Here is a 26,493-nt window from a genome sequence, read left to right on the forward strand (position 1 = left end):
TAATACATTTGTCAGTTCATCAATACCCTAAGTCATTGTTCTTCCCTGCTCTGCATATCAGTCAGGTCATGTGGTTTTCTTTTTCTTTTTTTAATGTTACTTTATTTTTGAGAGAGACAGAGAGACCGAGCGAAAGCAGAGGAGGGGCAGAGAAAGAGGGAGACACGGAACCTGAAGCAGGCTCCAGGCTCAAGCTGTCAGCACAGAACCCAATGCGGGGCTCGAACTCATGAACTGTGAGATCATGACCTGAGCCAAGTCGGATACTTCACCGACTGCGCCACCCCAGTGCCTAGGTTAAGTGGTTTCTTTAAGTAACAGTCAGTCCTCATTGGATACAAAAGCTGTGAAAATTCCAGTTCTTTCTTTAGTGTGCAGGCCTGTTTCATGTGAGCAGATTCATTAGTAGTATGTAGTTCAGCAGTGGGCATTGCTGTTTTCAGAATAATTTTGTCCTAGATACCATCTATGGGTTTATCAGGGACTGGGCCCTTGGATGCATTTCAACCCTAGGAAACATCTGACTGCAAATAATCTATCATTTTACCTGACTGAGAAGCTCCGGACAGGGCAGCCTGACCTACTAAATAATATACCTATACTGAGAAACACTCTGCACAACTGATATCCTCTGCATTTTAGAAGGGCTTCCGTTGTTTCCACGTCCTGTAGAGCCCCATGTCCAAAATATTAGCGCCCCCTAATGTCGAAAGCAATCCTTTGCCTGTTAACAGATAAATACAGTGAGACCGATAAATGAAAGATCAGGGTCAGCGAGCTTTAACTTTGGAACTAATAATGATCTATATTTGTGCAGAATGTAAACTTTATGAACATTACTTTGATCACTTACTTAACCCCAATTCCTACAAGAGTCATTTTGAATTTAGCTCATGCTCACTGTTTCAAAATCGTCAGTAATTTTGTCTTCCTTTTACTTTCTTCTCACATCACTTCTGAAGTAATTGCCTTGGACTGTGAAATGGACAAAACTAACTCCCATGTTCTGATAATTTTGTTCTATTATTTTTTTGGTAGTAGAACATTCTGTCATCTTGAGAGTATTCTTTATCTATCTTTTTGTATTTTTGTTATGAATTTCAAAGTAGACCATTTTTTCCCCAATTAACTCCCTTTTCAGCTTCCCTTTCTTTTTGGAATAAAAATCAAATATATAGTGTGTTTTAATATAAACTGGACCTTAGTGTTATATGTGTGTCGTGTTAAATGCCCCACAGCCCCTTTCTAACAAATTATTTAAATAAAAGATTTCTTGGGAGCCAATTTTCTTGGAGTGCTGGGTAAATTCTTCATAAATCCAGCTTTCCATCTGATAGTGTTCATAAAAGCAGAACATAAAAGTAAAATATGGTCACTCTTTCCAGAAGTTTTGTTATGCAAAATACTTTATTTTCTATAAAATTGGATTTTTTCAAGGATAAAAGAAGCTTCAATAAACCCCATCCACAGCTGTAAAACTGCAGATAAAACTAAACACGATTCCCCACTTTTCCAGGTGACCAGAAGGGGCACTAATGTCAGTAATAGGAGCAGAAAGAAAATATGTAATGAAACAGCTAATACAGCTGAGAATATTATCTGCATAAGCCCACTAGAGCTCCAGGCACCACCTGATAATGTCCGTGCATGTATGACCAAACTGGAAATGATACGATTTTTAAAAACCCTCCATGTAAAATTTAAGATCTCTTCTCTTCGGTCTGCGTAGTGACATGTCTTTGTTTTTAACACAGGGCCTCGGCAAGGGTGTGGTGGTTATCTGACAGGTTCAAGTGACACCTTTGCCTCTCCTGATTCTGACTCCAATGGAAGATATGACAAGAATCTAAACTGTGTGTGGTTCATAGTCGCACCTGTAAACAAAGTGATTAAACTCACCTTCAAAACATTTGCTCTGGAGGCCCAAACATATGGACAAAGATGCATATATGATTATGTAAAGGTAAGGCTACTGTATTTCTTTTTTTATTTTATTTATTTATTTATTTAAAAAATTTTTAATGTTTTATTTATTTCTGAGAGAGAGAGACAGCATGAGCAGGGGAGGGTCAGAGAGAGAGGGAGACACAGAATCTGAAGCAGGCTCCAGGCTCTGAGCTGGCTGTCAGCACAGAGCCCAACGTGGGCCTCAAACCCATGAACCGTGAGATCATGACCTGAGCCAAAGACGGACACTTAACCGACCGAGCCACCCAGGTGCCCCAGGACTCTTGTATTTCTTAACAGAGTCTTCTAACCCAGCCTTCAATATGCTATATGACAGTTTATACCATTCAGGACGTCATAAAAATGTGGAGTACTACTAATGTGTCAAATGATGTTTTCTTCAGTGATATGACATTTATTATTACAGACTCCATCTTCATATCAAGTTAATCTTTAATATGGATGAGCCAGGAATTTCATGTGGCTTATAACATTAGCTTTAAGATTCCTTGTTCATTTGTGCTTTGCAAAGAGGTGATCTGTGGAAAGATGGATTGTATGGAAAGAATACTCTACCTTTGCCAGATCCTACAAGAAAGTTTGTATCTTTACTTTCCATATTACCTGTAGATGTGAAAACTAACTTGGTTCTGAAATCCCATTAGAAGGAAGTCAAGAAACTTTTCTGTTCAATTTTTGCTGATTCCTTAATATTAAATTGTTGTACCTATCAGGCTGTATGACTTCAGATTAAACCTTCTAAGTAGTATCCGCTGGTGTATACTACAACATTTTTTGGGGGAAGACAACACGTGTGGCAAGATTTGTGCCCAAGAGGAACTTAAATCTGATTATAAAAGTGGTGAGTGACACGTGCAAATCTACAATAAGCAGTTCAGGACAGTCAATATTGATGTGCCAGCCAATGCATTGGATAGAGGCTCAAAGCATTGTGCAAGTTTAAAAGGGAGGAAAGTTCATGATGATCTGGGTTGAACAAGAAAGGCTTCAGAGAGTCCCAAAAAGCGTATTCTCAGGAGAGAAGCCACTCCAGGCAAGGTGCACATAGAAAGAAGGCGAGTTTAAAAGTTGGCATGTGCATGTTCTTGAAGGGGTGAGGGGACTGCCTTTTTTTGGAGCGGAATATTGCAAAAAAGTAGCAAGAAGTAAGATCGCCTAAGTGGAGAAATACCCAGATCACAAAGAATCTTGAAAAGTTAAACTAATGACTTCAGATTTGTATGCAGTTCAAAATGAGGAAGGACTGAAGGCTTTCCAGTGAGTGATAACGATGAGAGCACTATTTAGGGAAGACTAATACGGAATCAGCATTGCAGGTGGGTGGCGAGCAGAGTCTGGAGTTTGGACCCCAGGGTGAGGTTACCATTAGGTAAGGAGGGTACAGAGATGGAAATAACAAGCTGGTGGAAGAGGAACTTTCAAGTTTAATCATTGTCTTAAATTTTAAAGAATTCCTTTTCTTTAAAAAGGGGGAAGGAGGAGTCATCGTTGGAGTGCACGTTGAGCACTTAATTATACACTGTCATATTTTCACTGTGCTAAGCTCCAAGCCCAGGAGACCAGAAGAATGTCAGTACTCTTAGGAGGAGACCCTGCTGTAAGGTAGGGGTTTAGTTTGGGTGCCAGCAGGGAAGACAGGTGAGCAGAGGATGGAACAGGGCTCCAGAGAGAGGAGAGCAGCACAAACAGAGAGGAGACGCAAAGGAGTGCTTCTGCGGTCAGAAGAACCGCTGTTTTCTTTCCAGGAAAGCAGCAGGGAGCAAGAAAGCCAGGCTTCCGCTCCACTCTGCGAAAGGTACACAGCAAGGCAGTCAGAGAGGACAAAAGAGCCAAGACGAGAGACAGACAAGTCATGGGAAAAAAATGTAAAAGCCCGGAAGAGTGGAGGATCACTGAAGTCAAGGGAGAAGAGTCTTTCACCAAGGATGGGTAGTCAATATCATTAAATTATAAATTAGGGGCCGTAGAGGTAACGGTGAAGAAAGACACTCCTCTGATTGATGGACCGCCATGTAACTAAAGCACTGTCACAGAAGTCAGATCAGAGGGAGTTGGTGAAAGATTGGAGATAAGAACGGATGTCGGTTCAGGCCGGATTCTTTTCTAAAATGACAGTAGATGGCCAGAGCAGCAGCAAAGCTGATATTCAAGACTGTTTGAGAGCTACCCTGATTTTACAGGAAGGTAGTAAACTCTAGAGGTGAGTAGTATGGACTCTAACTCAGTTTTGCCACCAGAAAGATTTCCTCACATCCCCAATTCTTTATCACTTCGTCTATTTAAAAACAAATGAAGGGGCTCCTGGGTGGCTCAGTTGGTTAAGTGTCCCAACTCTTGATTTCAGCTCAGGTCATGATCCCAGAGCTGTGGGATCAAGCCCCAACGTGGGTCCCCCACTGAGCCTGGAGTCTGCTTGAGATGCTCTCTCTCCTCTCTCTCTGCCTCTCTTCCCTTCCCCCCAAAAAAAAAAAAAAAAAAAGCATTAAAAAAAACAAGTGAAGAAAATCACATAATCATACCTATTTTTCAAGGCTATTTTGAGGATAAAGATAACGTATCCTGGAGTGTTCAGCACTGAGTCTGAAATGCAACTTAAGAACAACTTTATCCCCCCCACCCCAAGCTTGTGTAATTCCAGATGGACATGCTGGCTGTGGGATCACTTTTTCTTAAAATATTAAAAATAATTGATTTACATATAAATTATTATAAATGTAAATTCATGCATGATGTTTTGGGTGTGCTCCGGCTAGGAGGGTTGGTTGATCTTCTCCTCATTTTCTGAGTGTGGTTTGGGACCGTTATTATAGGAACTAGCAATTTTCTCAACTTCTTCAAGTTATTTGGGACAAAAATAGCAATCTCAAAAACAAGGAGTTACTATCTAGCTTAAATTAAATGTTCTCTCCTCCCTCTCCTTTTTTTAAAAGAGATTCTGTTCAGGTCTTTTCTTGGTTTTCTTCTTGGGAAAGCAATTTCCCTGTCCTGGCAAATTTCCAGCTTTTCCTAAACTGGCAGATCAAAGAACATTCATTGGAATGTGGACCCTGGAGGTCCCTTTACTAAAGCGACTCTCTGTGATAAATGGGGCATTTGTTTCCTTGTAGAATGTTTCTTAGATCTTATGATCAAATCAATTTTTAGAAAATCTAATTTAATTCATTTCTGTAGGTAGATATACAAGTGAAAATGTGGTGATTCCATCATTTATTCATAATTATATCCCTATTGCTTTTTTATTTAAAAAAATTTTAATGTTCATTTATTTACTTTTGTTAATTTTATTTATTTTTTGTGAGCAAGGGAGGGGCAGAGAGAGAGGGAAACATAGAATCCAAAGCAGGCTCCTAGCTCTGCGCTGTCAACACAAAGCCTGACGCGGGGCTTGAACTCATGGACTGCAAGATCATTACCGAAGTCGGACGCCCAACCGACTGAGCCACCCAGGGATCCTATCACTATTGCTTTTTAAAGGGTTGGCTTGGGAAGTCATTAAGATAGTTACGTTGCAGTAATTATAATTGCAATTGCAGTACATCTCAATTGTGTGTTTCACTGAATGTGGCTGTTGAAATTAACATCACATCCATTCAATAAGGAGTCCTGGGGCATGATAATTTGCCAGGCAGCCCACACCATGGTTATGGAGGGTTAAAGATAGGGTTCCCCTTGGAGCTGTCAGCAAAGGCAGGAGACTGACACACAAGCATATAAATTATCATGCAATATGACAAAAACAATAAATATGAACCATGAACCAAAGTAGAGAAAAAGGTATGATTGATGTCATTTTGGGATTGGGGAAAGGCTTCCTCGGTGAGATGGCTGAGCTGAGTTTTGGAGGAATATCGCAGAAGAGCACTTCCTATTCGGGGACCATCAGACAGAAAGAGGGAAGCTTGGACTTGTAGCTACCGAGTGTGAGCCCAGCTTCCTGCCAGCACCTAAGTCACCTCTCCTGTGGTGAGCAGTGGGAGAAATGGCAGAAGGGGCTCAGAAATGGCAGAACGTCCTAACTGACGTTCCTCTGCCGGGAAAGGTGGAACTAGCAGAAAGGACATTGCTTCTTCCAAACATTGCCCTGCATCTTCCCAACCTAATCTGCCCATTGGAATAGCCAGTACTTTATAGTGCTTCCTTGACCATTGCCAATGGAGGATCTGTATACTATAGCCTATCCATATCCATAGCTTCAGAAACATAATATGATGTACTAAATGCAATGGAAAAGTATATAAAATAGGGCAGATTTACATATGTAAATGCTGATAGATCTACCTTATGCCACATGATGAAGTCATCAGATTCTTCTATGTGGCATCACGGCAAATGAAAAAGTATAAATTTAAACTGATTTTAGGGTGGTGGTTGTATTTGCAACTTAAGTGCCACTAATATCACCATCAGCAATATGAATTTCCAAGAGAGTGGAAAAACTAAAAAAATAGCTCTAAATAAAGCAGTCTTCCTCCCACTGACAGCGGGAATTGCATTCTGCAAAATGTTTTTGTGTTTATGTAGAGAATGGAGCTAGGCGCCAGGGTCACACAATAGTGAACAGTTTCATGACAGAATTTTCTGGCAGGACATTCGAAAGTTACGTGGGACAGAATCAATCTGCACTTTGAGAAGCTGTCCCGGGAATTGCAGCGTGGGATTCTGCAAAGTGGCTTCTAAACACCAAATGCCCGTCATAGCCCCAAATTATTGTGATGACCCCCAAAACACGACATTTTTGCAAAGTGCTCTCTGGGAGCATTTCTCCCTGAGGATTTCTGCCTTAACCCACTGGGCATAACCATTCAGTCTGTGGTCAGTCAAGTAGGAGATCTGTACTCTATCAAGGCATCAGGTTCCTATCCTTTTGAGGTAGTACCTACCATTTATTCTTTATTCATTCATTCAACAAGTGTTTATTTGAGTGCCTACTATATTCCAGAGACTGCTCTAAGCACTGGAAAAATCATTGAGTTAAAATTAATAATAATAATAATAATATTAAAATTCCTATATTTGTAGAGCTGGTTCTAATCACTGCTTCCTGTGGCTCTTCCCAAGACCCCTGGGACAAATATGACATTTCTCCCCCTAAGGTTTTGCAGTGAATCAGTGTTCAATCCCAAAGCTGAAAAATCCTTCTCTGTTCTCTTCCGTTCCCAAATTATGCCGAGGCATGTTGTTCGGCAGACTCTAACGGCGGTTTCTCAGTAACATCAAACAATTCATGAAGATGCTGTAAGGTGGCAATGGAGGCATGCTCCAAATAAGAATATGCAAACCCTCCTGTAGTCAAATTCCCGAGGAAACATTAAAAGATAAAGTCCTAAGTCAATGTCTAACATTATGAAGACATTACCTTTGAAAAGACTTAAAGTCCTCTCTTGCCCTTCCTGTCTTATTGCCCTTTTGCATTAAAAGTTCACAGAAATTAAAATCCAAAAGTTTCCTTTCCCACTTTCTCCTACCGCTCAAATTACCAGCCGGATAAAGTACAGGATCCGGCTGTCTTCCGTCAACTCACAGGAGTAATTCCTTCAGCGTCTTATAGTAGATTCAACTATGCTCCACTCTCAGAGTTTTAACAGCTGAGAAAACACAAAATCCTTCTTAGCATTTATCTACATGTATAAAAAGTAGAGCCTAATTCAAGCTCCAGGTCTATAAGAGCTATGCCAGCTGGTGTGGGCCCCTCCCCCCCCACCAGAATGCAATTTATAGCATGTGACTGTGCAGGGCTTAAGGGCATGGTCCTCAAGGCACCATTTACAACCTAGTCCATGTGATTCCCCATCTTCAGCATTGCACGGTACGCTTCCTCCAACACACTCTGGGTCTACCCCGTGGAAGTCCTCCGTGGAGATCTGGCATTACTGGGGGATGGGGAAGCAGGTGGAGACAGTACTGGCTTCAGCTGCACAGGAGTCTGGAAGCCCCTGTCAGTTGTCCAGAAGCCACAGGCTGTCCGTTTCAGCTCAGTTACAAGAAATCTTCCCGGTGGCGGTGACGGCAGCTCGGCGCCAGGCACTGTGTAATTTCTGTCCATCACATTTACTGGTTATCTACTCAGAGCCCAAATCAGATCCTAGAACTCCTCCAGGAGAAGCTGCAAACTCTTTCTCATGAGATGAATGAAACTTCACAGTCGTGTCCCGGTGTGCCTGTTCAGCCCCACATGCCCTGAGTTATTTGCTGAGACACGGGTTGCCTCTCACCTCTTCTGTGGCCCTCCACACCATGTTCTGTCCAGATGGGGTGCCCTTCTTCTTTGGGGCCGGGAGGTCTCTACCTACTTTTAAATACCACTTCAGTGTCTGTCTGAGGTATTTCCTGACCCCATCATCGGAGTTCTCTTATTACATTTACATCCTTTACTGTAGGACTCACTTTTCTTTATTTTATATATAATTGGCACACACAGAAACATATATATATATTCCATGTATGGCCCTCTCTCTCTCTCTTTAGTGTCAATTAGTATCTTGAATGTATGGAAAGCAGTACATGGTACATAGAATAAAAATGCTTGCTGGTAAGAATGTGATAATAAAGGTGGCAGTTGTTATAATAACATTTTAATTTGTTTACCAGTAAAGGTGCATTACCTCAAACTTGGCAAACCTGCTCTTCTCTAAAATGAGAGGGATCGGATTATCCATCTCTTCTGGCTCTAAATTTACTAAATTCACATGTAAAGGGGAGAAACAGTGCCACCTAGTGGTAAATTTATTTTCTGTTTATTGTAAAATTATTTTTATTTTATATATTCCTAGCATTTTAGAATAATGTCAGTGGTCACGGCTATTCTGAAGTCTATAACACATCACAGTTGTGTTAGAAATTCAGTGTTTAGGTCTCCACATACATACTTGTTATGGAAATACCGTGAAGATTATTCAGCTGGAGAACTCTGTTTTCTGGTAATACACTTGAAGGAAATTCAGGCATCTGCTATTTGGACAGGTGTCTGCTGAAGGTTCCTTAAGGCTGGGAGTTGTTCTGGCTGCTGGCGACACCGCAGTGTATGATCGGTCTTCCCACCTACGAGGCTTATGTTCTTCTTGGGAAAGAGAGCAGGAAAAGTAAATAAGCAAAAATAAGATGCTTTCGAATAGAAAGATGTTGGGGGCCAGGCAACATTATTAGATGGGCTGGGGCACTCTGAGTAGGTGACATTTGAGCTGAGACTATATGACAGGGGGGTGTGCCCCACTCCAGAGCGGAAGAGAGAGAAACTTCTCCCCACAGGAGGAGCATAAAGTGGGGAGACTTATTGAGACCCTCCTGGCAGGAGCAGATATGGGAATAGGGCAGTGGGAGAGGCCCAGGAACAGGCAACAGGTAGGTAAAGACTTTTGGTTTCATGTCAGGTGCAATGGAAATATGCTGGAGCATTTAGGGCTGAGCAGAGTATAATCTGGTTTAAGTCTGCAAACATTCAGGCCGTTAGCTCTGCAGACAGTACTGTGGCTGCTCGGTGGAAACAGATATCTTAGGAAAACGTTACAATGGCTAAGGTGGAGGACAATGATGGTCATAATGGGGTGGGGCCCTGTGGCGTAGATTTTGAAGGTAGAGTGGAAGGGATGGGAGTAGATGGGGAGAGAGAGAGAGGAATCAAGGATGACTAAAGTCTTAGGCCTGAGCAGATTAGTGACATCAAGAAGACTTGGGGAGAATGGGTTTGGGAGGGGTGTGTGGTAGGAGAGAGGAACCAAAGCACTACTCATTTATTAGACATTTACTGGGTGCCTTTCATGTGCCAGACATTTCTAAAAGATAGGGACAGGGGCACCTGGGTGGCTCAGTAGGTTAAGTATCCAACTTCGGCCCAGGTCATGATCTTACAGTTAGTGAGTTCTAGCTCTCTGTCTCCCTCTCTCTCTGCCCCTCCCCCACTTGCTCACGCGGGAGTGAGCACAAGTGAGCGTGCTCGCTCTCTCAAAATTAAAGAAAAGTAAAAACAGGACATGGCAGTAACCTGTGCTTTCATGAACCCGCATTGTCTTCAGAGCGGAAGACAATAACATAGGTGATACAGTAGTATGTAAAGATAATGTGCGTGCTCTAAAGAAAGAACGAAACAGGAAGGGAGAAAGGAAATTTGGGGAGAGTTGACATTTTAAGTAGTGTGGTCAGGGAAGGCCTTCATGATGTGGTGATACTCGAGTAAAGACATGAAGGAAGGAAGGAGAACAAACCATATGGGTGTATAGGAGAAGAACGTTCCAGCAGAGGGAACCAAACTCAACAGCCACGAAGCGGCAGTGTGCTACAGAGAGAATGTTGTGTGGACAGTAGGGTAGCAGGGGTGGCATGGAGAGCAGTTTCTCTCAGGCCTTGAAGGCCACCATATTGGGTTTAGTTTTTGTAGTGAGTGGCTGGGAAGCAGCTAGGAGGGGTTTTAGCAGTGACCTGGGCTGATTTAACATTTTAACTGTTTCCTCTGGGGGTGCCTGGTTGGCTCAGTTGGACTCTTGATCCGTGTGACTCTTGATCTCCGGGTTGTGAGCTGGAGCCCCACACTGGGTGTAGAGATGACTTAAATGAATAAATACATTTAAAAAATATAAATAAATACATGTATACATAACTGAATCCTCTGACTCATATGCTGAGGACAGGCTAGGGAGGGAAAAGAGTGGATCCAGAGACCCTCATAGGGAATTGACAGTGAGATCCCAAGCATGAGATTCTGGGGACTTGCACCAGAGTGGAAGTGAGGGCCACACAGGGCAAGACAGCGAGGCATCTGCTGGCTCTAATGACAATGACAGTTTTAAGTCAGGTATCACTTTTGCAATGAGAAACGATTTCTAGGCTGAAGATCATTATAATAGCAATGATTCATTAACAACTGTTCTTAAGCTAGAACTCGCTCTGACATCAAGGGGAAGATTCTTAATCATGACCTGTTGTGACTCCACATGCATTTTCGTGTAAAATATGCAACTTCTTTGGGAGTAATGGATAATTAATGAGCTATTTTTCTTTGCAGTTGTATGATGGGGACAGTGAAAATGCTAACTTGGCTGGAACGTTTTGTGGTTCCACAGTACCAGCTCCCTTTATCTCTTCTGGCAACTTCCTGACGGTTCAATTTGTCAGCGACCTAACATTAGAAAGAGAAGGATTTAATGCTACCTATACCATTGTGGACAGTGAGTAAAATCAGACATTTTTATATATTATGAAATACATGTATATTTATACACTAAAAGTAATGCCATGCTTCTATCTGAACACAATGTTAATTACCAAACTCAGTGTTAATTACTAACCTCAGTGTTAATTCCTATGTAAGCTCAACATCAATTACTAAACACCAAGGTAATCATTCTGTGTTTAATTGGTCATACACATTTGGTACAATTCTTAGTCAAGAATATCCCAACTTCTTTATAGAATGATATAAAGTTCTTTGCGCTGGAAGGATAATGAAGAATGAATTTTAAATACCATGTGTGTGAGGAGACATGAGTAAAATGTGTCTTAACAAATTGTTGGTTTTTTTCCAGTGCCTTGTGGTGGAACATATAATGCAACTTGGACCCCCCAGAGTATTTCGTCACCCAACTCATCAAACCCAGAGATCCCATTTTCCACGTGTACTTGGGTCCTCGAAGCCCCTCCGCATCAGCAGGTCAAGATCACTGTGTGGGCGTTAGAACTGCACCCACAGGACTGTGACCAGAACTACTTAGAGTTTCAGGACTCACCTGAGGTAATAATTATAGGATGCAGGACAGCGACATCTAGTGGCCTTTTCACCAGTATTTACAAATCACTTGAAGTAAGGAGGGCATAATTAGATACATTACCAAACTTACCTTCCACTTAACCTGTCTTTCAGCCATATACAAACCCCTCTATTTAGGTGTTAAGAAACTTGCACTTAGTCTTGTAGATGAGCTCTCAAACTGCCAAGTACATAAGAAACATCCGAGTGTCTAGGTAAAAGTGTGCTCCCTAGGGTCCCCCACCCCCGCTCAGATACTGATGTCCCCACATAGTGCCCATGAACCTAAATTTTGGATGAACGTCTTCAGTATTCTGCTACTAGTGCTCCAAGGACCGTGCTCAGAGAAACACCTGTGGGATCTGTGCGTACGACAAACTGAAGGGGTCCATGCAGAACACAGGGAAATAGGTTATGAGGCCATTTGGCACCAGTCCATTGGGACTGTATTCATGGTAATATAAGAGAGGGAAAAAGAGAAAAGTCTAGTTTAGTTACAGAGAGAGAGAGGGAGAGGGAGAGAGAGAGAATTGCCCATGGGCTAAGACATTGGGAAGATAGTTGGACATATACGTGTGAGTATTAACAGAAGGCCTGATTAATATTCAGGATGATTTGGGTGTCATCATTATATGGATCAGTAGCTAAAATAATACAAGTAATGAGATTACCCTGGGAGCATCTGTAAATTGAAAAGGCATGACCAGATACCTGGGGAAACCCCCTAGAATAGCTAGATTGCCTTTCAGCAGTTTGAGGACCAACTAATCCACCCGATTCATTCCAGAGTGTCATATTCAAACCCCCCCCCCCCCCACCAAATGGCTAGTGATCTCAGAGAATCCAATCCACTGCTTCTTGAGTCTTCAGAGTCCTCCTCACTATAAATCCAGGGCCCCCTAGTTTACATATGGATCTGGCAGAGATAGAAAAATCCAGTTTGGCTGACTCCAACTGGAGAGATCTGAGAAGAGCAGATTTCTGAGCAGATACCGTATTGGCTGAATTTTCAGAAAGCAGACACATCCTCGGCTCCCACTGTGGTCAACATGCAAGGTTATCATCACTCCGTTGGTAGTGGTTTTCAGAACAAGATTCCCATTCCCTTCCTGGAGGGTCGTCAAGCCAAGTGCAACAAGACCCTTTGCTTAAAGCTCTTTCATTTTCCCATTGTTTCCTGAAGCTGAGACAATGGCGATGGGAGCCGACCACTACCTGGGTGCAGAAAGGCTACTTAGAATGCACAAGTCATTGGTTATGCTGGATCATAACAGCAGCTGGACTGGCTTCAAATAAGACCCAGTATTTGTCATGAATGCATGACGTCCTTTGAATGAATGAATAAAGGAAAGAAAAGGTTTCAGCGTGGGTAGATTGGGAGGAAAGATAAGAAACTGACTGATAACTAGGAGAAGCTAAAACTCTCACAGTGTCCGAGAGTAGGGAGAGAAGACATAGTTGGACATTCACGCAAGTATTGTGTGGCGGAGACGTTACAGATGGTGACCAGCTGGCTCTGGCAGAGGCCACCATGGAAAGTAGAGATGAAGGTGCTGGTTAACCCTAAAGCAGATTAGGGTGTTCCATGGATCATCTGTAAAAACACTGAAACCTCCTTGAGTTGAGAAAGGAAGAGGGATGCAGAGGACGGACAAGAGCTGAGACACCATAAGTCTTTAATGATGGAAAGTCACCAGAGGGGAAGTGGCCATGGTAAGAAGGGTCGGAAGAACCTTTGGCCAGATGTAGAGACCCTCAAAGGAGAGCTGGCTTTGGTAGAGTCTAAATGCAGCCTGGAGAACCCTGCCCACCCTCCCAACCCCCCACCACTAGTCCTACTCAAAGCGTTATGGAGGATGCGAAAAGAATGGCGTCCTGCAGCCTCCTTGTGGAGGCTTGGAGACCCAAGCTTCACTCAAAGCCACAAAGTGGAAAGGCTCTGGATGTATATAGAGGGCAGCTATCACTGCAGTGAGTGTTCAGAGGAGGCAGCGGGCAAGGTTAGGGAAGGAGCAGCAGCAGCAGACAGTGCGGGGGAGAAACATACATCAGCAATGTGAGCGGGAGCGGGAAACGGGCCTGTAAGTAGGAGCCCAAAAGTGAGAGGCTGCAAAGTTTTAACTTTGGTGCTGGTGCCAGTGGCTATTATGGAAGGATGGGTAGGCACTGGACCGAGTTACCTTACTATCTGGAGAGGCATGGAGGGCTGCCCGGATTTTACAAAGGGGATATGGGGCCCTCACTGCAGGCAGGGACTGCCTTCCGGGATTCACAGTGTTGCCTGGATGAGCTCAAGGGTGGTGAGCTGGGAGCCAAGGGGAAGAGTGCTGGGTTAGTTTTTTTTGTTTGTTTTTTTTGTTTTTTTTTTGAGGGAGGGAAAGAGAGAGCAGGGGAGAGGCAGAGAGAGAGGGAGACATAGAATCTGAAGCAGGCTCCAGGCTCTGAGCCCAACATGGGGCTTGAACCCAGGAACCATGAGATCATGACCCCAGCAGACGTCGGAGGCTTAAAGACTGAGCTACCTGGGTGCCCCTGGGTTGGCCTTAGAGAGTTCAGGTCTATGGGAAAACCCCAGGAGAACTCTGTTGGGCTCAGTCAGCCTCCAGGTGCGCAGAGCAACAGCACAGGCCTGTGGCTATGAAGCCACATGAGGGAGAAAGGGTCTTGTCCTTAGCATCTGTCTCCTGGTTTCAGCAGCAGCTTGGCCTCTCCCTCACCCCCCTCGGGGAGTGTAGGACATTTGTGGATTCTAAAACCAGTGTGAGCCTGGTCGCAGTGGGATTCAAACACGGCACCTAGTTCCCATGGCTGAATATCGAAGCCACACTGTCATATGCACTTCAGTTTCCGCTAAGGTCTATTCTCTTGTGAAACTCAGCCTATCATGACTTGACTTCCGTTTCATTTCAGAGTGATGGAAATCCAGGAATTCAGTTCTGTGGCAGAAATGCTTCGGCCGTGCCGACGTTCTTTTCTTCTACGAGTACGGCGATTGTCGTCTTCAAATCCGAAGTTCTCGACAGAAACTCTCGAGTGGGTTTTACCTATCAGATTGCAGGTGAGCCCTTGAACTTCATCTGTTACTCTGAAAATGGCCGCCATCCCCATTCCTGCTAGAATGGGCTCCTGGGTCTGTTACCATAAACCACGTCCACAACGAGGTAAGAAATTTTAACTGGAAGCCAGGCCCACTTTAGCAGATGATGAAAGCTGGTTTCTCAGGAGGTAAAGTGAAAATAAATGCCAGCATATTCTTCAAAGTTGACGTAGTTGGTTAATTTAAATGTATACCAGTTATTTTTTTCAATTATCCACTCGGCCACAAATAGAAATCATCGTATCTTAGGAAATTATTTTGTTAAAACACACACACACACACACACACACACACACACACAAGAAGTCTTGAAAGGGCTATTTGATTACAATAACAACTGAGAAGTTTATTTCCAGGGAAAATTGTTTGATGTTCGTTTCAAGCTCGATTAATACTAAAGTTGCCTTTGATTGAAACAAGCATAAAGTGGAGCCCCTGGGTGGCTCAGTCAGTTAAGTGTCTGACCCTTGATCTCATCTCAGGTCTTGATCTCAGGGTCTTAAGTTCAAGGGCCAAGTTGGGCTCCAAACTGGGTGGGAACCTACCTAAAAACAAACAAGAAACAAATAGAAATGCTTTTGGTGGTTTTACCCAAAATAAGGACGAACCATTTACCGATTCTATCAGAATGAGTAACTCATCAAAGGATATAAATAAAAATCATCATACGAAAGTCAGTTATAGCTGCAGAGTCTTTGTGCCTAAAAACATCTAAATGTCAGCCAACTCCACTTAAATGTGATTGGAAAAATACATAGAATGCTACAAAATCCATCCTCGAAGGAGAATGCTCATACTTCATATTTCTCATGCGGGCGTTTTACGTTAACGAGACACCGCGTTGCATTTGTGCTGAATGCCATTACTTCGCCTCCTGTGACCCCAGTTATCCCAAAGGTAAGTGAGAAGGTTAAGTTAGGTTTTTTTTCCTAAAGTATGTTCAACTTTAAGAATCTTGAATTCTTTCTGTCAGGTTGAAAGAAATTCAAAAATTGGGGTGCCTACATTAATTGCGAATTTTTTTCCTCTAAGGTTGCAACAGAGAATATAACAAGGCATTTGGCACTCTCAAGAGTCCTGGATGGCCAGATAATTATGACAATAACATGGATTGCATTGTTATTCTCAAAGCCCCACAGAACCACACCATCTCCCTCTTTTTTCATTCCTTTGGCATCGAGGACTCAAGTGAATGCACACACGATTTCTTGGAGGTAACATACATTTGGATAGCATCTAAATGAACTATTTAAAAGATGGGTCACTGAAGATTTTTCACCTCTTTCTCTGCTACTTCTAATTATGGATCCCTTCCTTGTTCATGATTTACTCATTATTCTTTCATTCCATAAATACTTACCAAGCTTCTTCTAGCTACAGGCACCAGAAATCCAATAGGGAACAAGGCATAGTCAGGGACCCTGAGGCTCAAAGTCTATGGGAAAGACCGATAGGAAAGAGTCAATCCCCGTACAGCTTGGAAAGGACTAACAGAATCAGCATGGTCAGCAGACCTAATGCACTTTGGGGAAGAGAAGCTTCCAGGAAGAGGTGACATGTACATTTAGAGAGAACCGCCAAGGACCTGGAGGGAGCAGAACTATGTTCCTGGGTGCTTGCACCTTTGTGATTCTTCAGCAGGACCACAAGAGTGGCCTCTGTGTCCTTTCTGACCTGTACCACCTACCCTAAGTGAGAAGAGCTATTACATTGTCGTCCACAGGAAGATGTTCTAACTGAGCCCGTAACCAGCACAGATGGCGTGTGGGGCACAGTGCCTATATTTTACCGTGAAAACTCCAGAGCTCACGTGGGTGTTCTTTGCAAGCTCTTTTGGAAATGCAATCATTCTTAGGGAGCAAATTGCAGTAAAGCCTGAGACTCCTATATGAAAATGCTGGATTCCTCTGTGAATTGAATTTGAATCTAAACCTTACCTGAAGTTGCTCTAAATGGGCTTTGTTTCATGTAAACAAGAGTCTCCCGTAAGGTTTCCAAACAGTGTATTTGCTCCTCTATGTCTGTTGAGGGGTTTTATTATCCTGGGAAGCCCTCTCCTATAGAATTAATCTGTTCTTTTTTTCTCTGAGTGGGGGGTGGGGAGAGTCAGAGCAAGAGCAGGGGAGAGGGGCAGAGGGAGAGAGAGAGAGACAGAAAGAGAGAGAGAGAATGTTAAGCAGTTTACACGCTCAGCGTGGAGCCCAACACGGGGCTCGATCCCACTATCCTGGGATCATGAACTGAGTGGAAATCAAGCATCAGGCACTCAACCAACTGAGCCACATAGCTGCCCCTTGCTAATGAATATTCTTATAGTGTAGCAAGTACTTGGAGGAAGCCTGGGCCTTTATCATGGCAAATATACTTGTCATGGGAGGAAATGAAGAAGAGATAGATATAGCAGGTAGGAAATACAGGATTGTTTGTGTCAATCAGGACATTAAACTCAGATCTTTGTGCCTCACCCACTTCTGTGAAGTATGAATTAGAAGCCAAAGGAGGGGATACAGAAAAAGGACAGAATAATCCCATCAGTTCAGAGTCACAGTGCAGCTGCCCTCGGTCCACCTGAAGCCTGAGCTGACTGTTAGTGACTGGAGTTAACCGTTGCCATTTTCCTCTGGATGCTGGGACGTGCGGGCTACCTCTCCAGCCCTGGGGGTGGGAACTACGTCTCGTAGCTGCCCTTCCTGTTCCATAGAAGTTGGTTTGAAACTTCCTGTCCGGGAAGCAAAGACAGGAAACCGCAAGTATGGCCTGTAAAGTGTAGCCAAGTCTGGCTTTTGATGGGAAGACTGTAGTAGGGTTTATTGCAACCATACCAGCAAACCTCACCATCTCATTCTTGGTAACCATGGCGGGAGCGGAAATTTCCTGGTGAGGATTCTGCCCATGTTACTACCACACAAAAGCCAAGCTCTGGATCACATTTGGAATCCGCATTTTTTTTAGTGCCTTCACCCCCTCTTTTCAGGGTCCTCTACAGGCTCAGGGATGTCTGTTCCTCTCATTGCCCCGTTCGTCCTACACAGAGATAAATGAATAGGATGCTAATGGGAATTGAGATCCCACAGCCTCTCAAAGCAGGGCCTTCTCAAGCAAGGCCCAGAGGAAGGAGACCCAAAGGCAAGAATAGAGTGGTAGGGACGCCTAGATGGTTCAGTTGGTTGGGTGTTTGACTTCAGCTCAGGTCATGATCTCATGGTTCCTGAGTTTAAGTCCTGAATTGGGGATTCCCCCCCACCCCGCCCCTCTCCCGCTGGTGCACTGGCTCAAAAATAAATAAACATTAAAAAAAAGAAAGAATAGACTGGATACAGGTCTGGCCCTCCAGCCTTCTTGAATATGGCAGCCCTCTCTGCCTGTGGGTAGGCCACTGGCCATGCCAACTATGGCCAAGCTAGTTAGCAGTGTAATCCAAAAAGCACCAAAAAGACACTATTTTCTCCCACTGGCTACTACAGAGACCTAAAAAGGAATGTTGCTCTAGATCAACACCATGACTAACCATTGTGCCTCTGAAGAAGCTCTATGACTTCAGACAGCCAGCAATGAACCAAAGGTTGAACTATGAAATTATAAAGGAAATGGAGGAACTTCCAAGAATTTGAATACATATGTCCATAAAATCACCACTCATACATGTTGAGCTGGTTCTGGCTCTCCATTGCCTGGGTCACATTTCCTGACTCCTCAAGAGTCCTCCTTGGAATAGGGCAGCCGTGAAAGCTCATGAGGAGCACTGGGGACAGAAGGTGGTGGAGTCACTGTGATTACCCACACGCTGACTCATTTCCATTTTTCATATGCCTCTACTCCAAGCAGTGAATTTAAAAAAAAATCTATTCAGCTTCAGAATGTGTTTTTAAAATTACCTAACAGCCAAATTTTATAGATTTATTGAGTTGTGTCATTTTCACACACAAAAGTTCCTCTGGTTTTGAACTTTATTATACATTCTACACTGATTTTTTTTCATAGCCCCTACATAGCCAAGCAATTTTCAAAGGAAAAAACAAAAACATACACACAGTACAATGAATAAAGTATAATAGAAGCAACTGGAAACAGAGCAGGCAAATCCCCCTCCAATCTTTTTGAAATTTCACAGATATTTCTGACTTCAAATGCAAATGGTTTCTGATCCACAAATTGGATGTTTCTCTCTTCTGCAAGAGAATGTGACTTCTGGGTGCATGTTCAGAAAACTCTTCACTCTTAAGTGCATAAAAAGACAAAGTTTTTCCAAAAGAGGTTGTCATTCAAATGGTCTAGGGTCTCAGTGGATGGCAATGAAAAATCAGAGAAGAAAGAATAATAGGCTTCAGTATAATTATTAATGGCTCATTTTTCGGGGTGCCGGGGTGGCTCAGTCAGTTAAGTGTCCGACTTCGGCTCAGGTCATGATCTCACAGTTTGTGGGTTTGAGCCCCGCGTCTGGCTCTGTGCTGCCAGCTCAGAGCCTGGAGCCTGCTTTGGATTCTGTGTCACCCTCTCTCTCTGACCCTCCCCTGCTCATGGTCTGTCTCTCTGTCTCTCAAAAAGAAATAAACATTAAAAAAAATAATGGCTTATTTTTCAAGGTAAGAAATGGAAGTGATAGCAGTTGGCCCTTACTGGGCAGGTACTGCGGAGCCCTGCTGCCAAATCCTATCTTCTCTCAAAACAATGAGCTTTACCTACGGTTTAAGAGCGATGGGACAACTTCTAGCCTTGGGTATGACATTGTCTGGACCTCATCACCCTCTGGTAAGACACTTGCATTTCATAAGGGAAACTGACATAAGGGAGAAAAACCTAGGGGGAAGGGGGTCTCGTAACAAAGGACGATTAAAAATAACCTTACCTTTCAGCCATGTGTACACTTTATTATTTTCCAATAAATACAGAGGTTTGTTTAACAGAGTATAGATATCCTTTTTAATTCTACTCTCACTGATATTACATGTTTCTTGTAATATGAAGAAATATAGAAAAAGTGTATATAGTATGCATATACATACATAAAAAGCATAGATATGATATAGATTTTTAAATTCCTTTATAAAGTCTGATTCTGCCATATTTTTAACTTTCGGTTTGATCATCAAGGTAGTTCTCTGAGGATTAAAAATAAAACAAATATGTACCAAAAGGGTAATTACACATACCTGGGTATAAATAAGCATCTGTGACTTTGATAGCACCTGTCATTTTTCAGCAGTCCCAGGGGTTAATTGCATTTTTTTCAGGGCAGATAAGTACCTTCCTGCATGTTTGGTTGGTTGTTTATCAAATAACTGAAGGAGATTTAAGTCACATCGATATATTTAACTCAAGAGAGTAGGACTATCTTTACGAGAGGTCCTGTTTAGGTATTTCAAAAGATCTAAAACCTTTCCAAGTAGGAATGATAAAAATGACTTAAATATACTGAGAGACAAGAAATAACTTAAATCTTGGCAGCTAAAGATGCTTACAGATGATCTCCCATGCCCTGATTTTGCAGAGGAGGAAATAAAACACGAGGTTAATGAGTTTCCCAGAATGCACATCGAGACTGTGGCAAAGGCGAGACCAGACCTCCAGGGGTCAGACACCCAGCCCAGCGCCTTTTAATCCCACCATGAAGTTTCTTTCCATTCAGCGGGATTTGGGGGCCCCCAGGGTATCTGGTATAAATAATGACGGCAGTTGCAAATTCATATTAATACAGGGCTCTGTTTTTGAGCATGTCAATCTTGGGACTGTCAGTTATAAGCCTGGGAAAGTCATTTTGCAATTAAATAATGATTGTCAAGACCTACAAGGATACAGTCTTTGGATCAGCCCTGAAATTTCACTTTTAATTTTACTTCACTGCCGTTGTTATCAATTTGCTGCGTATGGAGAGCCCTACGCCATCAAAAGTACACAACAACTTTAATTACTCTCTCCTACAACTACTTTATCAAGTTCTTTGTTTTCCCAACCCACTGTTTTCAAGGAAAGGTCCTGGAGGACGTGGTCCTAAGCTCATGATATACAGGGAACAGAATATGTGGTGGGGGGTGTGGGGGTGTGGGATGAGGTGGTGGTGAGGCAGCGGAAGGGATGTAGCCCACAGGAGGCTTTCTGCCTCCTCGATTCTTGCAGAGAGTCTCAGCACCTTGCGAAAATAGCAACCGTCTTATTGCCTTCCAAGGGAATGGTTTCCACTTTGTAGAATCTAGGGTCCTGTGTTGGTCTCCTTGCAGGCTGTGGCGGAACTCTCTACGGAGACAGCGGCTCCTTCACCAGCCCAGGCTACCCGGGCACTTACCCAAACAACACTCACTGTGAATGGGCCATCATCGCTCCTGCTGGCAGGCCCGTCACGGTCAGCTTCTACTTTGTCAGCATTGATGATCCCGGAGACTGTGTCCAGAACTATCTCATACTCTACAACGGACCGGATGCTAATTCTCCATCCTCTGGACCATATTGTGGGGCAGTGAGTAAAACAAACGTTCTAAAGGTCCCATTTATGAAAAAAAAATTCCCATTTATGATTTTTAAATAATAACTTAGCGTACCCTTTTAAAGGCAGGCACACGCAAAGTATAGAGCACAAACCTTTTGCAAATTTCAGCAGTTTCTGGATTTTCCTTTCTATTTGGGGAGCACTAGTGCCACCTAGTGGACACTGCGTTAAATTAATAGTAATAGTTCCAGACTCCACTCCATCAGAATCGCTTTGTGCAGCTATGTAGGCGTCCAGACTTCCAGTGCCCGCTCCCATCCACTGAATCAGAATTTCTAGGACAGGAGCTGTTGCAAGGTGTTTTTTAAAAGCTCCATACGTGATTTCAATGCACCGCCCAGGGCTGAATATCCGTATTGCTTTCTCCGTGAATACAAACTGCAGACAATTTGGATACCTAGCTCTGTTTCATCTACTTCTTGTTGAAAATCGCAGGAATTCTTTGAAGAGATAAACGGGGATATTGAAAATGGATCTAGTGACTAGTAGTTGTTCTTGTAAAGTCCTGACGTAATAGGCCTTCCCTAAACATCAAGAGAGGATTCTGACAGGGACTCAATAGTGCTTGCATATGTCCTCACCACCTTCTCATTTTATGTGAAAGTAAATACAGAGCTTTCCAGTAAGGGAAATGTGGCCACGGTAGAGAGAATATCTGTTTCTTATGGTTCTGCTCTTGCCTTATTAGGCTTCCTAATTAATCGGACAGGGAACTACAGCAGCTAGAAATCTAAACCTGGTTTTTCTAAATTGAGATGCAATTGATATTTAACATTACTAGTTTCGGGGGAACAAGGTGAATTTGTTTTTTTTTTTGTGATGAGAATTTTTAAGATCTACGCTATGTACGGTCTCTGTGATATACAGGACATCCCCAGCGCTTACTTAAAGCTGGGAGTTTGTACCTTTTGACAGCCTTCGTCTATGTCACCAATCTCCCACCTCCCGCCTCCAGCAGCCACCAGTTTGTCCTCTGTATCTGAGAGTTTGGTTTTTTGTTTTCATTTCACTTTGTTTTGTTTTGTTTTTTTTAGATTCCACAAACAAGGGAGTTCAGGTAGAATTCACCTTTCTCTTTCTAACTTATTTCACTTAGTATAATGACCTCAAGGACCTTCCAGGTTGTCACAAACAACAGGATTCCCTTCAATTTGTGGCTGGATAATACTCCATTATCATTATATTATAAAAATATAAATGTATAATATTATAAATAAATATCATATAGTTATCCATGTGTCCATTGATGGACACTTAAATTGCTTCCACATCTTGGCCAGCATAGATTATGCTGCAGTGAACATAAGGGTGCAGATATCTTATCAAGTTGGATAAATTCCCAGAAGTAGAATTGCTGGGTCATATGGTAGTCCTGTTTTTAATTTTCTCCATACTCCATACTGCCTTCCACAGTGGCCGCACCAATTTACATTCCCAACAACACTGCACTTGGGTTCCTTTTTCTCAACGTCCTGGCCAACACTTGTTATTTCTTGTCTTTTTTATAAAAGGCATTCTAACAGACATGAAGGGATATCTCATTGTGGTTTTGATTTGCATTTTCTGACGATTAGTGATTTTGAGCATCTTTTCATGTACTTTTTGGCCATCTGTGTGTCTTCTTTGGAACAATGAGCAGTCAGGTCCTATGCCCACTTTTTTTAATCGGATTGTTTGTTTTTCCTACTGAGTTGTGTGAGTTCTTTATATATATTAATTGGTTTTAGTTCTTTATGTATCCTGGATGTTAGCCACTTATCAGATACAGAATTTACAAATATTTCCTCCCATTCAGTAGATTGTCTTTTTATTTTGTCGATGGCTTCCTTTGCTGCGAAGAAGCTCTTTAGTCCGATGTAGTTCCTCAGACTTGTTTATATTTGCTTATGTCGCTTTTGCTTTTGGTATCAAATCCAAAAAATCGTCACCAAACCTGATGTCAAGGACCCTACTGCTTATGTGTTCTTCTAGGGGTTTCATGGTTTCAGGTCTTTAATTCATTTGGAGTTGATATTTTTATGTGTGTGTGGTGTAGTTTCATTCTATTATTGTACGTGGATATCCACTTTTCACAGCGCCATTTGTTGAAGACAGAAAGGATGTGAAAATAAACCCTAAAAGGAACTGTAGATGTGAACAGGGGAAAGTCATACACTTTGCTGATATGATTGTTTGCATTGTAAAAATAAGGATGTGTTTTCGTCAGAAAAATTAAAATGTCGGTACAAAGTGGGATTGGAAATTTGACTCTTATGACAATTTTATTGAGGTATAATTCACGTACCATAGAATCCGTCTACTTCAACTGTACATTCAATTGTTTTTAGTAGGTTTTGAGTTATATAGCTTCGAGTTCTCACCACAATCAATTTTAGAACATTTCCTTTCCCCCAAAAGAAACCCTGTATCTGCTGCCAGTTAACCCCCATTTCCCTTCAGTCCTTGCCCCCCACCACCAATATTCTTTTGTGAGGTATCTATATTCATTCTTAGCAAGATTCCTTCTAGAAAAATATGCAGGTTTGCTGTAAATTCTACAAAGTTTCTTTATGTAGAACTTCCTTCCTAGGCAAACATTTCCAGGGGGAATAAATGCTCAAATGGGTAAAACATTTAATTTGTGACATACATTTATTTATTTATTTATTTTTAACTAATTAATTAATTTTTAATTTTAGGACACGGACTTAGCCCCCTTTATGGCCTCCTCACACCGGGTCTTCATAAAATTTCACGCGGAGTATGCACTGCGGCCCTCAGCGATCCGTTTAACTTGGGAAAGCTAACTGCGTAATGTGTTGTGAAACGTACCGCAGGGGCCCTCAGACGCAACATTGGACACAAGTGTGCCAGCCCGACGCAGGGTTCTGCCTGTGCTGCTGGGACTGATCTGAACTTTCTTTCCCCCAATGTATGTGTGGAATCAGTATCCGTACATTCCTTTTTTTTTTTTTTAATATAGAACATAACTTGGCTATGCATGTCACCCTTACTTCTAACACTTTGATCTGGAAAGTTCCTAAAATTCCTTAGAGTTGGAAATGATTGTGGCAAATGTGATATAAACTGTCAAAACTTAATGATAAAAGAGGAATATGATTTTCGCTGTGAATGTCAAATGAGGGGTAATAAACAGTGATGACGTGTATACGATGAGGCTGCACTCATTTGTGACTCATTAACATTTAGTCCTTCATTAGCAGGTCTAAGTTTTCAAGCTGAATTTTTACATGTGGCTGAAGTACACGAATCCTTCAGCATATGAACTCTGGAGCCGTGGTGCCTGCATTTGAATGTTAGCCCTCCTTGTTGAAGCGTCCTTTACTTCTCTGAGCTCTCATTTAACGTATGTGTCACCATTGTCCATCCCTAGTTTAACAGCACTACGTGGAAAGTCATAAATAGCTTAACAACGCTTTTATAAAGTTTTCTGCTGCCTTTGACAAAACAAGAGCAGTCACGTTAAATATGCCAAGTTAAGTCTTCGTAACAACATGGGGCAAAGTAAAAGAAAGAAGCTGTGTAACACGTTACTTCATCTTCCTCAAATACTCCGGTACAGAAAAATTGTTTCTGCACTGAGTACAGAGCCACGTGAATAAGACATTCTCACCATTCAAATTCCCACTTTCTTGACCTCTGTGTTTCGGTCGATACATCCGGTTCACAGAGGACTTCCTATTGGCCAGCGCAGTGAATGCCCTGAACAGAACCATCCAATCCATATGGTCCTGATGAGTCCAGGCAATGGACAAATACTCAAGATAGAGTCATAGGGGGAGATACAACATTTTGCTCTTTTACCTGAAAATGAATCACAAAAGCACAGGATATGAAGAAATTTGACAATAACATGTGAAATGATGAACATATACAGCTGTCAGACGGTTAAGGGATTTGATCTCAGGTTGCATCCTGAGAGTAGTGGCATCCACAAGAGTTAATTACCCTCAAAGAGATGCACTTTCCCAGGAGGCACATTGGAATGTCCAAGAGGTGTGTATACCAATTTCGAGAAACCATAGTCAATATTATGTAATTTTTTAATGCTTATTTATTTGACAGAGAGAGAGCTGGATAGTGAGAGAGCAAGACAGCGAGAGAGTATATGCAGGGGAGGAGCAGAGAGAGACCAGGAGACACAGAATCCAAAGCAGACTCCGGGCTCCGAGCTGTCAGCACAGAGGCCCACACAGGGCTCCAACTAACAAGCCATGAGATCATGACCTGAACTGAAGTTGGACACTTAACCGACTGAGCCACCCACACCCCCTTGTTATGTAATTTTAACATGGAAAACTTAAAATAGGAAAAAAAAAGTGATTTCTCCCATTCTAGAGATTGTCTTTTTCAATTTATTGATGGTTTCCTTTGCTGTGCAGAAGCTTTTTCGTTTAATGTTGTGCCAGTTGTTTATTTTAGTTTTTGTTGCCTGTGCTTTTGGTGGCTTATCCAAGAAATCATTGCCAAGACTGATGTTAAGATCTTTTCCCATATGTTTTCTTCTAACAATTTTACAGTTTTATGTCTTACATTTATTTTTTAAATATTTATTTTATTTTTGAGAGAGAGAGTGAAAGCGAGAGAGAGAGAGAGAGAATGAGCAGAGGAGAGGCCAAGAGAAGGGGAGACAGAGGATCCATAGTGGGCTCAGCGCTGACAGCAGAGAGCCCCATGTGGGGTTTGAACTCACAAACCGTGAGATCATGACCTGAGCTGAAGTCACACGCTTAACTGACTGAGCCACCCAGGCGCCCCTCAAGTCTTACATTTAAATCATTGATCCATTTTGAGTTAATTTTTGTGAGTGATGTAAGAGAGGGGTCCAGTTTTACTCTTTTGCATGTGGATATCCAGTTTTCCCAGAACTATTATTTTTGAAGAAACTGTAATTTCCCCAAGGTGTGTTTTTGACACCTTTGCCAAAAATCAGTCACTCATATACATGAGGGCTTATGTCTGGCCTCTCTGTTCTTTTCCACTGATCTATGTGCTTATTTTTATGCCAGTACCATCCTGTTTTGATTACTATGGTTTTGCAATATAGCTTGAATTCAGGAAGTGTGATGCTTCCAATTTTGTTCTTTTTTTAAGTGTTTATTTTTGAGCAAGCGAGCAAGAGAGAGAGAGAGTGTGTGTGTGTGAGCGAGCAGGGGGTGGGGTGGTGCAGATAGAGAGGGAGGCACAGAATCTGAAGCAAACTCCAGACTC

The 26,493-nt window shown here is 42.4% G+C and overlaps 1 protein-coding gene across 1 annotated transcript in view; it reads left to right on the top strand.

The window, feature by feature from the left end:
• The window catches only part of CUBN (cubilin), a 274,401-nt gene extending 249,982 nt beyond the window's left edge, over nt 1-24,419 (top strand). The window contains 8 exon segments of the mRNA XM_039245893.1: nt 1,755-1,963; nt 10,964-11,126; nt 11,484-11,689; nt 14,615-14,762; nt 15,834-16,015; nt 19,385-19,550; nt 21,017-21,252; nt 23,961-24,419. Coding sequence (XP_039101824.1) covers nt 1,755-1,963; nt 10,964-11,126; nt 11,484-11,689; nt 14,615-14,762; nt 15,834-16,015; nt 19,385-19,550; nt 21,017-21,252; nt 23,961-24,068 — 1,418 coding nt within the window. The 3' untranslated portion in view covers nt 24,069-24,419.
• The last annotated feature ends 2,074 nt before the right edge of the window (nt 24,420-26,493 follow it).

This window comes from Hyaena hyaena, unplaced genomic scaffold (genome assembly GCF_003009895.1).
Source record: "Hyaena hyaena isolate Hyena2069 unplaced genomic scaffold, ASM300989v1 scaffold_277, whole genome shotgun sequence".
Taxonomy (NCBI): Eukaryota; Metazoa; Chordata; class Mammalia; order Carnivora; family Hyaenidae; genus Hyaena; species Hyaena hyaena.